General features: G+C 42.8%; 1 protein-coding gene across 1 annotated transcript in view; it reads right to left on the reverse strand.

Annotated features, from left to right (window-relative positions):
- Positions 1 to 10145: 10145 nt before the first annotated feature.
- Positions 10146 to 13056, reverse strand: part of SLC38A11 (solute carrier family 38 member 11) — a 36390-nt gene continuing 33479 nt past the window's right edge. The window contains exon 11 of the mRNA XM_026647769.1: positions 10146 to 10394. Coding sequence (XP_026503554.1) covers positions 10146 to 10394 — 249 coding nt within the window. The remainder of the gene's footprint in view (positions 10395 to 13056) is intronic.

Raw genomic sequence — 13056 nt, forward strand, 5'->3', positions numbered from 1 at the left:
CCTATGATATCCAGCCCCTCACACTGGCTACTCATAGAAATCCCAACTCTTCTGCTCCCAAAGGAGCAGTTTACTAGTTTTACCTTCACTTCTCCTGGATAAGGCACAGCACTTCTAAGCACTTATAATAAATCAAAAGAAGGTTTATTTAAGAAAGAATAGAGAGTGATGGAAACAAATGGTTACAATAAAAACAAAATAATGAAACTCAAACTGGGGCCTACAGCACTTATCAATTGTTACCCTTTCCTAATAAAGTGGGTTTTCCTCCCAAAGTTCAGTCTATTGCAGAGCTGTCTGACCTCACAGGAACCAGGATCCAATCTTTCATGAAACACACTGCTCAACAAGATATCTTCTCAGTGACCGAATGTAGAGTGTCTTTCCCTACCCTGTGGTATACTGAGTCAGTCTTTTGTCTTTATTCCCAAACAAACAGGGTAATCACCCATCGGTTATAGTGTACCTTTTTACCTGCATGTGGTTTTGATGTTTATAGTTTATTTTGGATGGTTTTTTCCATTTACTTTTTTTGTATTGATGCAACTATGGGCAATTGAGCAATGCATTACCTTGCTACCTGCCAGTGACGGGGGCAGAGGGCAGGCCCGTCGACAGCAATTCCGGGCCCCAGGGCCAGTGCCATCCTTAGGAGGGTGTGGGGCCCAGAATAGAAGTGACGAATCCGTCACTTCCGGGACCGACCGTGCTGGCCAATTGCACTGGCCTGCGGGTTCCCCAAAGCACAGGGCCCAGAGCGGTCGCCCTGATTTGCCATACCCTAGGGACAGCTCTACCCAGGGCAGAACAGTCAATGGGCCCCCTAGAAAGGTTTGCCTGACATTGGGTGGTGCTGTGCCTGCACTGGCTGGTGCCCAGTGAGCTGCTGCTGGGTCTCTTCTGGCACAGCCAGGGCTTCCACATGCCCGCCTGGCTGCCTTCGCTGCTGCTGGTATCACCCCGTGCACACCTAGGAGCCCTGCGACCTGCCCGGGCGATTTAAAAGGGCCCAGGGCTCCTGGCCGCTGCTGCAACCGCAACAGCGGCAGCCGGGAGCCCCAGGCCCTTTTAAATTGCCCGGATTCCTGGGCAATTGCCCCCTTAGCCCTCCCCGTTGGCGGGCCTGGCGGAGGGGAGCCCTCGGCTAGCAGGCCGAGAGGAGCGAGCAGTGGGCGGGGCCGTGGGGGAGAGGAGCCAGGGTCTGGAGAGGAATCAGCGGCAGGCAGGGCCTTGGGGCGCAGCACAAGTGGAACAGGCCGGGGCAGGGCCCCTTCTGAGTGTGGGCCTGGTGCCACTGGCGCCATTGTAAACCTGGTACTGACCTAATCAGCTGGCCAGGGAGGGGTGACAATTCCCTCCCGCTTGAATGGGCCATTACTGAGAAATATGATTCCCTGGTGACTCACTTTCTCTCCAAGACCATAAGGCATAGTTTTCAATATAGTTACATTATTCTTTAAATATTACCCATACACACATCTCAGAATTACCAGCTATCAGTAGAGACCTCACATGCTACCTTTCATGGACAAATACCAAGAAAACAGTGTATTAGGTGCACTGAGTTTGTCAGGTCTGAGACAGGAGTTGCTTGTAAAGAGCAGTGAACCGGTTCCCCTTTGACATCACTAGACTTCTGTGTCACAGCTTTATAAGACAGTACTTTTGTGAAAAGATAAAATAGAGAGATGGCTATGGGAAAAGTAGTGAATATATATAATTACATTTCTGGGGTATGTACATCCTTCCTATGTGTCCAGCTATTATTGTATCTTTTCCAGTTGCTCCTGTTAGTTTCTCCATCTGTTCCATGGTAGATAATGCTCTAAGCGAGGCAGCATCTCACAGACCCTTCTAGCCAGGACTGATTAGAGCCTGCGAGCTATTCCTTGGTGTTGATTGGAAGCACTTGTTCATTTAACATCTACAGCACACCAAGGTTAGGGTAAGGGCAAGCTTTTAGTGCCCAGCATTAATGGAAGTGTTTTAAATATACAGCCCAGTAGTCATGTAACTTTTCTCCCTGTAATCCATCTTTAATTGTTCCATTTTTATCCAGGCAATTAGTTTTAGCTTTTATGACAGAAGCTACTTGTCAATTTGTCCAAAAAGTCATAATTTCAAATGAATTCTGTGAGGAGGAGGTCAGCGATCAGACAGCCATCATGTGATCACCCTCCATACCTTAATGACTAATTAGGTTTCCACAGAGCCAGGACAGAATTTGAATACATTTTGTGCAGTGGTCACTATACAGCAATATCCTGTGCTGAAGCAAATGTATTGCCTTTCTCACAAAAGTTCTCAGTATGCTACAAAAAGGAATAAGTGCTAATCCTTTTTGCTCTATCTGTTAGGGCTTTGATGACTGCTTCCTCTTCAGATAAGCTGTGAAGCACAGCACACAGAGCATGAAGGCCTCCCTGCTCCCCCTCTCGCCATCCTTTAAAAAAAAATATTTGAACCACTGTTAGCAGTAAAAGCAAGAGGGACCATCTGTGATCCAATAACATATTTCTCTCCCATCACCATAGAGCATCTTCACAGAGATGCACTACCAGGGGCGGCTCTATGTTTTTTGCCGCCCCAAGCATGGCAGTCAGGCGGCCTTCGGCGGTATGCCTGCGGGAGGTCCGCCGTCACGCAGATTCGGCGGCGTTTCTGCGGGAGGTCCGCCGGTCCCGCGCCTTCGGCGTACCCGCTGCCAAATTGCCGTTGAAACCGTAGGACCGGCGGACCTCCCGCAGGCATGCTGCCGAAGGCTGCCTGACTGCAGCCCTCCCAGCGACCGGCTTGATGCGCTGGTGCCTGGAGCCGCCCCTGTGCACTACAGTGGTACAGCTGTGCCGATGTAGCGCTTGTAGTGTAGACCTGCCCTCAGTCTCTCTAGTTTTGTCAGCTCTGACTAGTTGGAGTGAATTCTCTGGACCGTGCAAGCTCCATTTTCTTTTGAGGACTCTGGTGGGGGTGTTTTCTGGTTTTGCTTTCATGGTGTCATTACTTCTCCTCACATTGCATATTATATTATTGCATTGTGTTCAGAACCAGAACCCTTGCATGGGTGAGTGGGGAAGGGAAATGGTGGTGGAAGGAGGAGTGCAAGGAGTCTCTCTCATTTTGTACCTATTCAACATCCAGTCTCCCTCTGTGGGGGTCACACTGATGAGCATCAGTCGCACAAAAGCAACAAGGAAGGACAAAGTTTTTCCATCCCTCACACCCCAGCTGGTCTTTCTGACCTTGGAGGGTACCACCCAAGGGGTGATGCAGCAGGCATACTTCCTCTGCAAATCCAGGAGGCACAGAGCTCCTCCAGGGTGGGAGATCAAGTGCCTCCCATAACACATACAGACCTGGCCCTTCCTCTTTTCTTCAAGGTGTTTCACAAAGCTCTTGCCATTGCATACCACATAATGGTGCTCATTGGACAGTGACTGTGTTGGATTGCCGGCTGAGTTCTGCATTTTATGATGTATTGGAACTTCGATATTAGATCAAAAACAGTAGATCATGGTTATGCCCTACAGTGAGCTCTGATTTCACACTTCTGCCAGTTACATGAGCTGCAGCTAATAGCCTAGAAGATGGAATGCTCACCCTGCTCCAAACAGAATATAAAGGGGGAAAGGAGTCCAGGAAAGCTGGCTGTATTTTAAAGAATCCTTATTGAGGTTGCAGGAACAAACCATCCCGATGTGTAGAAAGAATAGTAAATATGGCAGGCGACCAGCTTGGCTTAACAGTGAAATCCTTGCCGATCTTAAACACAAAAAAGAAGCTTACAAGAAGTGGACAAATGACCAGGGAGGAGTATAAAAATATTGCTCAGGCATGCAGGAGTGAAATCAGGAAGGCCAAATCACACCTGGAGTTGCAGCTAGCAAGAGATGTTAAGAGTAACAAGAAGGATTTCTTCAGGTATGTTAGCAACAAGAAGAAAGTCAAGGAAAGTGTGGGCCCCTTACTGAATGCGGGAGGCAACTTAGTGAGAGGATGTGGAAAAAGCTCATGTACTCAATGCTTTTTTTGCCTCTGTCTTCACGAACAAGGTCAGCTCCCAGACTACTGCACTGGGCAGCACAGCCTGGGGAGGAGGTGACCAGCCCTCTGTGGAGAAAGAAGTGGTTCAGGACTATTTAGAAAAGCTGGATGAGCAAAAGTCCATGGGGCCGGATGTGCTGCATCCGAGGGTGCTAAAGGAGTTGGCGGATGTGATTGCGGAGCCATTGGCCATTATCTTTGAAAACTCATGACGATCGGGGGAGGTCCCAGATGACTGGAAAAAGACTAATGTAGTGCCCATCTTTTAAAAAGGGAAGAAGGAGGATCCGGGGAACTACAGGCCAGTCAGCCTCACCTCAGCCCCTGGAAAAATCATGGAACAGGTCCTCAAGGAATCAATTCTGAAGCACTTAGAGGAGAGGAAAGTGATCAGGAACAGTCAGCATGGATTCACCAAGGGCAAGTCATGCCTGACTAACCTAATTGCCTTCTATGATAAGATAACTGGCTCTGTGGATGAGGGGAAAGCAGTGAATGTGTTATTCCTTGACTTTAGCAAAGCTTTTAACACGGTCTCCCACAGTATTCTTGCCAGCAAATTAAAGAAGTATGGGCTGGATGAATGGATTACAAGGTGGATAGAAAGCTGGCTAGATCGTCGGGCTCAACAGGTAGTGATCAATGGCTCCATGTCTAGTTGGCAGCCGGTATCAAGCGGAGTGCCCCAATGGTCGGTCCTGGGGCCAGTTTTGTTCAATATCTTCATTAATGATCTGAAGGATGGCGTGGACTGCACCCTCAGCAAGTTTGCAGATGACACTAAACTGGGAGGAGTGGTAGATACGCTGAAGGGTAGGGATAGCATACAGAGGGACCTAGACAAATTAGAGAATTGGGCCAAAAGAAATCTGATGAGGTTCAACAAGGACAAGTGCAGAGTCCTGCACTTAGGACAGAAGAATCCCATGCACTGCTACAGACTAGGGACCGAATGGCTAGGCAGCAGTTCTGCAGAAAAGGACCTAGGGGTTACAGTGGACGAGAAGCTGGATATGAGTTAACAGTGTGCCCTTGTTGCCAAGAAGGCTAACGGCATTTTGGGCTGTATAAGTAGGGGCATTGCCAGCAGATCGAGGGACGTGATCATTCCCCTCTATTCAACATTGGTGAGGCCTCATCTGGAGTACTGTGTCCAGTTTTGGGCCCCACACTACAAGAAGGATGTGGAAAAATTGGAAAAAGTCCAGCGGAGGGGCAACAAAAATGATTAGGGGTCTGGAGCACATGACTTATGAGGAGAGGCTGAGGGAACTGGGATTGTTTAGTCTGCAGAAGAGAAGAATGAGGGGGGATTTGATAGCTGCTTTCAACTACCTGAAAGGGGGTTCCAAAGAGGATGGATCTAGACTGTTCTCAGTGATGACAGAACAAGGAGTACCTGTACCTGATGACAGAACAAGGAGTAATGGTCTCAAGTTGCAGTGAGGGAGGTTTAGGTTGGATATTAGGAAAAACATTTTCACTAGGAGGGTGGTGAAGTAACCAAATCCTAATTAATGATTCTATAACATAAAGTGAACCAGGCATCAAACTTTTTAAGAGTATATTATTGAAGACTCACGTTTGAGGATTACTGCTAGTTGCTTGACCTGGGTTCTCTCTCTAACCCACAGCATCATACAGCAACTCAGCATCAGTCTCTGTGGAAAAGATTTCAAATGGGTAAATACTGAGATCCCAGCGATTAGATAAAAGTCACCTTTCACCACCTCTCCATATGCATCCTGTGCCCATTCAAATCAATAGAAAAAGTCCCATCAGTTTTAATGGTACAGTTTAAAAGAATGGGGCCAGATCCTGTAAAGCACGCCTGCATGGAACCCCATTAGCTCAGTGAGATTTCCACGCACCTGTGATTCAGGTCCTTTGTGTTTACTGAAATCACAAAGAATGGATAAGACTGCAAATGGCAATGGTATCATAAGCAATATTACTTTGATCTCAATTCTTTTCAGAGGATATTAAATGCTTCATAAAGTAGTACATTCTATGTCAAATTGTCCATGTATAATTCAGTAACTGTACAGTTCTTCACAGCAAAAACATTAAAATGATGAATCCCAGAATTGCGAAATCAATACAAAATCTTTTCAAATATTACATGAAGTTGATACATTAAAGGAATTCTGGTTGAATTTAATAATGTATCAGCATTACAGTAAGTGCCTGTAGTGCCAACATACATATGTCTAGATGGCAACTGACAATTACTGTAATATAACGTACTGTTTAAATTAAGAATATATGCATTATGCACATAGACTGAATCACCTTGGTAATAAAAGGAAACATTTATGAACCATTCAAAGAGTGATACACTTAAGCCCAGAAATTTAGTATTTAGTTAATTCCAAAGTGACTTAGTTTCATTATCTATTCCCAATGGACAGAACAAGCTAATCTATCATTCATAAAAAGTATCCAGTAGTGAAACAGACTATAGCCCAGATCATTAACAGTATTTAGGCTACTAAATTCCATTGAAATCAATGAGAGTTATGTGCCTAAATACCTTTCAGGATCTGGACCTACGTACTTGTTTCACAGCCCTGTGTACCCTCACATTTGCTGATGAAGTCAACTGGAGTTGAGGATGATCAGGACCCTACTGGACTGAGGCCAGAGTTGGATTCTGTCAAAGGTAGACTGTAGTTTTCCACTTACCTGAAACCATTTCTCTATACAACACTGGAGGAACACAAAGATCTTAAACTTGATCTTGAACTTTACATTGATTTAATCTCTATTAGATAAAGTTTGACAACACATTTCACATACTACCTATACATACATGGTCCAGCAGACCAGGTCTCTCAAATGAGACACTACAATACCCATTAGAGGAACTGGATGTTTGCCTTGGGGCATCGAAATATAATGAGCTAAAAATGTATCCATTCTCCAAACTGTGTTAATCTAATTTCATTTAATAACTGGATGGAAATACCCTTTTCTCTAAAACAGTAGAGTTGACTACTCTTCATGCCATTTTGTAGTAGATATTACTGGTTTGGGTTTGTAGGTTTTTTTTTTTTTTAAACCAAACAATTAACCATACTGACATTTTTGTGGTTCATGTTTATTCTGCACACATTACAAAATCCTTCTCTATGCTTATGGCAAAGCTGACAAGTTCATCAGAAAGGTACTGCCTTACAGAACTAGCTATTAAATTCTTCAAGCAAGCAAATAATAACTGAGCAGACACACAAAAATGATAGGAAGATTAATAAGTAACTGCTGACTTAAAAGCTTTTCATCAGTTGTAGGCTGAGGGAAAACAAAGCAGGCAATAACTACCTGAGTATAATGAATTGGGTGCTGAGGGAGTCAAGATGACAAAACAGAATGTTCCTTTTATTGAAAAGTCTAAACAAAATCAGATACAAATTTAGCAATTGGGCAGAATCTAAACTGCTAAAATACATATGGTCATCCTTTGCCAAGAGATAGTAGAAGTCAGGGCCTTTCAGGTTGAGCAACACTGGGGCTGGGTATTTTCTTAGTGCAACTTATTTATTTACACTCTATACAGCAATCCGGGAATAGAGGTAAGTCACAAAAGCATGCAGGCAAATCCTCTCTTCAGTAATTTCAGCCAAAACACCAATGCCTGGTTCTCATGGAGTAATTCTGTCCTCATAATTAACTCTGGATAGGGAGATTAAGGCAGTGTGTAAACTCCCATGATTCTTTCAACAGCTTCCCACCTTCCCCATAAAGAAACTACATTACAAAACTAACTACAATACAAAGATTTCTTCAGAGACTGAACAGTGCTCACAAAGTAAGAAAAACAACTTGTAAAACTATGTGTAACAACATCATCTAGTGCCTTCTACCATAATAGCAAACGTGTAGGTTAAAAAGTTTTGATTGAAATTGTTTTTCAAGCAATAAGGACAGTGGGCAAAATTTTCAAACCTGGATGCCTAAATTAGGGCATGGCTACACTTGCAGATGTAGAGTGCTGTGAGTTAAACCAGCCCTCGGAGAGCGCAGTAGGGAAAGTGCTGCAGTCTGTCCACACTGTCAGATTCAAGCGCACTGGTGTGGCCACATTAGCCGCTCTTGCAATGGCCTCAGAGAGCAGTGCATTGTGGTAGCTATCCCAGCATGCAGGTGGCTGCAACGTGCTTTTCAAATGGGGGGATAGGGTGGAGTGTAACGGGGAGTGTGTATGTGGGGGGAGAGTGGGTTTTTGGGGGGCTGAGAGCATGTCAGCATGCTGTCTTGTAGGTTCAGACAGCAGCAGATCCCCCCTCCCCCCACCTCTCTCTCTCACACACAGCATTCCACAGTAATGGTTTGCTTTGTCCCGGAGCAGATAAGCATGCTGGCTTTCAGAAACGGAGCTTTGAAAGGGGATATCCGCATTTCTGCAGCGATTCCAAACAATGACAAGAGTGGCCACTTGACTTAAGGGGATTATGGGACGTTTCTGGAGGCCGATCAGAGTGCAGTAATGCAACACCTCGTTCACACTGACGCCCGGGCGTTTCAGCCGAGGCGCACCAAGCGTTAAGCTTCTCGTGAAGGTGGATTACCAGGAGCACTCCAGCTGCAGAGTCCAGGCGCTTTAAGTGCCTTGCCAGTGTGGACGGGTCGTGAGTTAGGGCACCCGGGGCTGCTTTAATGCGCTGTAACTTGCAAGTGTAGCCATGCCCTCAGGTCCTACATCCTGATCAGTAGTGGCCTGGTTTTCTTTTGAAGTCAATGGGACTTGCAGGTGGGCTCAGCAATTCTGAAAATCAGGCCACTCCTGTTTAGCTTTCTAGATATGGATTTTGAAACCTAACTTATGCATGCAGGTTTGAAAATGTTGAGCAGTATCAAAGCATCTCTGGCTGAGGTAGCATAAAGACCTTAAGATAATGAAAACAGAGATTCAGCCAAGTAGGTGATCAAACCATTTGATCTGGATGCAAAACAAGCGCTCAGCAATAAAATGGGGAGCCAGGCCCATCCTTCACATTATTTACATGTGAATTCCTAGTTCACTAGTCTTCTATAGACCTTGATATAAATCTTCTAAATGAAAGTGAGCTTGGGCATTTATATGATTCTGCCATTTGTTTCAGATGGGGTAGAGTTCTGCTGAACAAATGGAATGTACTGAAGAGAGACATGGAATTTGAGATTTAAGTTCACTGGCAGAATTCCATGGGGAAGATCAGACAGCACCTGCTCAAACTACAGCATTATCACCATCAGGTTTCATAAGCAATAAGTTCACTTATGAATTTAAGGTAAATTATGATTCCTGTAAACTACAATTTCTATTCTGTCAATCTCATAGTAATGATTTTAAAGCAGACTATATCGTCAGTCATTTTAAAAAATACCAATGCTATTTTATTCATATAAAATCCTTTTAATAAAAACACAGCAAACAACCTTGTAATTCACTATTCAATGAGTAAAACTGCACTTGTGCACAGACTGTGTTGGTCCTCTGCACAACAAAAGTCCCACTTAACCCCTATTTAAATGCACAGGTCTTGCATTTGTATTGGTCCTCTGCACCAAGGTGATTTTCACTCTAAGCCAGATACACTACAGATACACTACTATAGAAGTGGGACTATCCCCACTTCTCAGCAAAGATTTAATAGCAGAGTGGTATGGTTAGGTCTCTTAATAATACAGTTTCAGGACTTTTAGAAAATATACTAGAGTATGTTTACTAGTATTCTGTGAAGAGTTATCAAAAGTAATTAAAACTCCATTTGTTAAATGACTAAAGAAAGTACACTTTGAGATGCCTAATCTATGTTTTTTAATTGTATTTGATTACTAATTTGCAAATTTGCAAAATTACATCCTTAGCAATTGGTTTTCGAGTTATTCATCCAATTTAGTGAGACTCTACTGAAGAGTCAGGTTTGATGCAATGCAATCTTAAAAGTCAAAGCTTAAGTCTCATCTAGAAAAAGACAATAGCATAAAACACGATACACAAATATAGTTGTACAGTTTAAGATTCTTAGTCAGTACGAAAACATAAGAGGACTCTGTCCCAGTCATATTTAAATTGATATGAACTGATGACAGGCCCTTTAGACTCAGGACTGGCAAATTGGCTAAAAAGGTGGAAGTGTACTGTTGTAAAGAGAGGCATTATTAGGGAAGCAGTAGACCATTTCTTTTCCATGGCTACATTCTTGGGGATGCAAGATAGTCATAACAAATCCAACTGTCATCACTAACACACCAACAGTAAGAATCAGGCCGGATATGAGGTTATCTGAATGGTTCCAGCGCTCTTCAGACAGCTTCAGATAACATGCTGTTGGGATGATAAAAACAAGTGGAGTAGCACTGAGAATCCCCTGGTAGGAGGAAACAAAAAAAACCCATGAGCACATATATTCACATCTCCAGCACAAAACAAACATTTATAATTAGTTTATAGTTAACCGGTAATTACATCTGTGAAAAAGTTTCCTATGAGAAGAAACTAGAGTAATGGCTTTTCTTCTGGGTGGTTTCAATCACCAAAACCCAAATCGATTGCAAAGGAGTCTGCACTATAATTTGAAATGTCTCAGGATGAAGAAAACAGTTACAACATATTCATTTTACTGTAACAGGGTGAAATTTTACCCTGCATGAACTTGCTTTCTATTAAGCCAAAATCACATGAAAAATCTGAGCTCCAGAAGTACAGTAAATCCCACATTTTGAATAGCTTTGAAATATTTTGTCATGTGAAATATTTAGGAACAATTCCTGATAAGGTTTTAGAAGAAATGTAAAGGGGCAGTATTATTCATTAATCCTTCTTTCATGCACTATCACAAAGCACCTACTTGGATTTCCTTAAAGTTTTTACCTTTCAGTAAAACAAAGAAAAGCTTCCTGTGCATGATAAACATCAATGCAGCAGTTTAACTTGCTCCTAGCAGCTGCTCAGAACAATATTGTCAAGCAATGCCTCCAAACATAGACCCTTAGTCAGGAAAGCATCCCTGTTCAGGACAACACTTACACATGTGCTGAACTTTTAAGGGAACTAACTACAAGTCCAGCACATACTTAAGTGCTGTCCTGGGTAGGGATGGAGTTAAGCATGTGCTGAAGTATTTTCTTAAGTAAGCACCAGTGCAGGCTATAATATTGTTGCAGCCATGTTTCATTTGCCATCAGAGAGCTCTGCAATTCTGTGCATGATGTTGGAACTTGCCACCCTCTTACACACGCTTTATGAGTAGTCTGCATTAATTTCAGTTAAGAGTATCCATAAATTTGTTGATTAGAGAGACTGCAGGCGGTATAGCAATCCATACGTTAACGTGTCTTTGTTTCATTCATCTGTATTTTCTTGTTACTTATACTGTCATGCTGGGAAGTGTTATTGGCAGTCATCAGTTACAGACCTGGTAGAAGTCAATGGGTGTACTATGCACCCTTCATTCAGGCTACATGATGGAGCAATTAAATGGCCCTTTTGCTTAGTTATAGCTGAAACAACAGAAGCAACTGCCCAAGTCATGGTCAACCATGGCAAGACCTGGAAGCTAAGCCATGTGGCCCAAGGGTTTTCCCTAGAGTCTGACTGCAAACACAGGGAATTGATTTATTGGCAGCTGTATCTGTGTATGGATTAAAAGAAGCAGTGGTGATCATAGTGCTTGGGAGGAAACCAAGAGACAGAAATTCTTTTAGGCATAATACTCAAAGAGAAGGCACACTGGGCTTTCTGAACAAGGAAACTGCCTCCTGTTTGTTTCTACTATGTTCAGGGAAACAGGACTTTGTGTACATTTTTGTAAATAAACATGATTACATCAAAGAGATACCAGACTCATCTCCTCAGCTTCTTCTCCCAATGGAAACAACCTGGGAAGGACTCAAAAATTGGTTAACTGCTTGGGCTAAAAGGGACAATATTATTATATTTATGGAATGCTTACTTATATGGAAGATTATTTAAAAAGAAAACACTTACGTAGACAATTACACATAAAAATCATACCTATTTACTAATTTTGGCAAGAGAGTGGAACTGACATTCCCTGGCAGTGCCTCAATAATATATTAATTTAGTGTAATAAAATAGTACTACATCAGGTTAATTATACAAGAGATAAGTCTTTTTGTAACAATAAAGAAAATCTATAATAAGAAAATTCTGTTTGTGAATTATACACATGTATGAATTTCATACACACAACTTAAAAATAGAGAGAGCTGCTGGAAAGAAAGTTGCCAACAGATGCCAAACAAGCAGTATTGGGGGAAATGCCAAAGGGAACATCGAGCATAGCTAAACCAAGCCAAGATGCATTCTGTTTATTTTAAGCTATTTATAATTTGGAAAGGATTAATTGGAAAGAAACTATGCAGGTAACAATGATTTGAGAGGAGGCCAGTCAGGTAGTTTATCTGGATAGCAGAATCAGATCTCCAGTATCAGTGTGAGCACAAGCAGCTAATGTGGCTGTTATAAAGCCTCTTCTCATTGCTCAGGTGGAAATTAAACTGTAATGCAGAGAACATGTTCCTCACCAAGGTCCTAATCCTTCAAGCTGTTACTTGTGGGAAGATCCTTGTACCTGTGGTGAGACCAACTCACTTCCTTCTCGTTCACTGATTTCAATAGAGCTTGCAGAATCAGGTCCTAGGATTCTCAACTAAGTGAAATGAACAGCAACATAGAGAGCCATTTTTAGGTTCCTCTTATGTATCAGAAGCAGTGGCTCTTATTACAGGGATCTCTCAAACCCCCTGCTATTACACCCTGAAGTGTGACATACCCATACCTACTATATTATTCATAGATTCCAAGGCCACAAGGGGCCATTGCGATAATCTAGTCTGACCTCCAGTATAACACATGCCGGAGATCTTCCCTAAAATAATTCCTAATGCGTATCTTTTAGTAAAACATCCACTTGATTTTAAAATTGTCAGCGATGTAGACTCCATCACAACCCTTGGCAAATTGTTCCAAAGGTTGGTTACTCTCATTGTTAAAAATGTACACCTTAT

Source organism: Terrapene carolina, unplaced genomic scaffold (assembly GCF_002925995.2).
Source record: "Terrapene carolina triunguis isolate 2854851 unplaced genomic scaffold, T_m_triunguis-2.0 Scaffold62, whole genome shotgun sequence".
Taxonomy (NCBI): domain Eukaryota; kingdom Metazoa; phylum Chordata; order Testudines; family Emydidae; genus Terrapene; species Terrapene triunguis.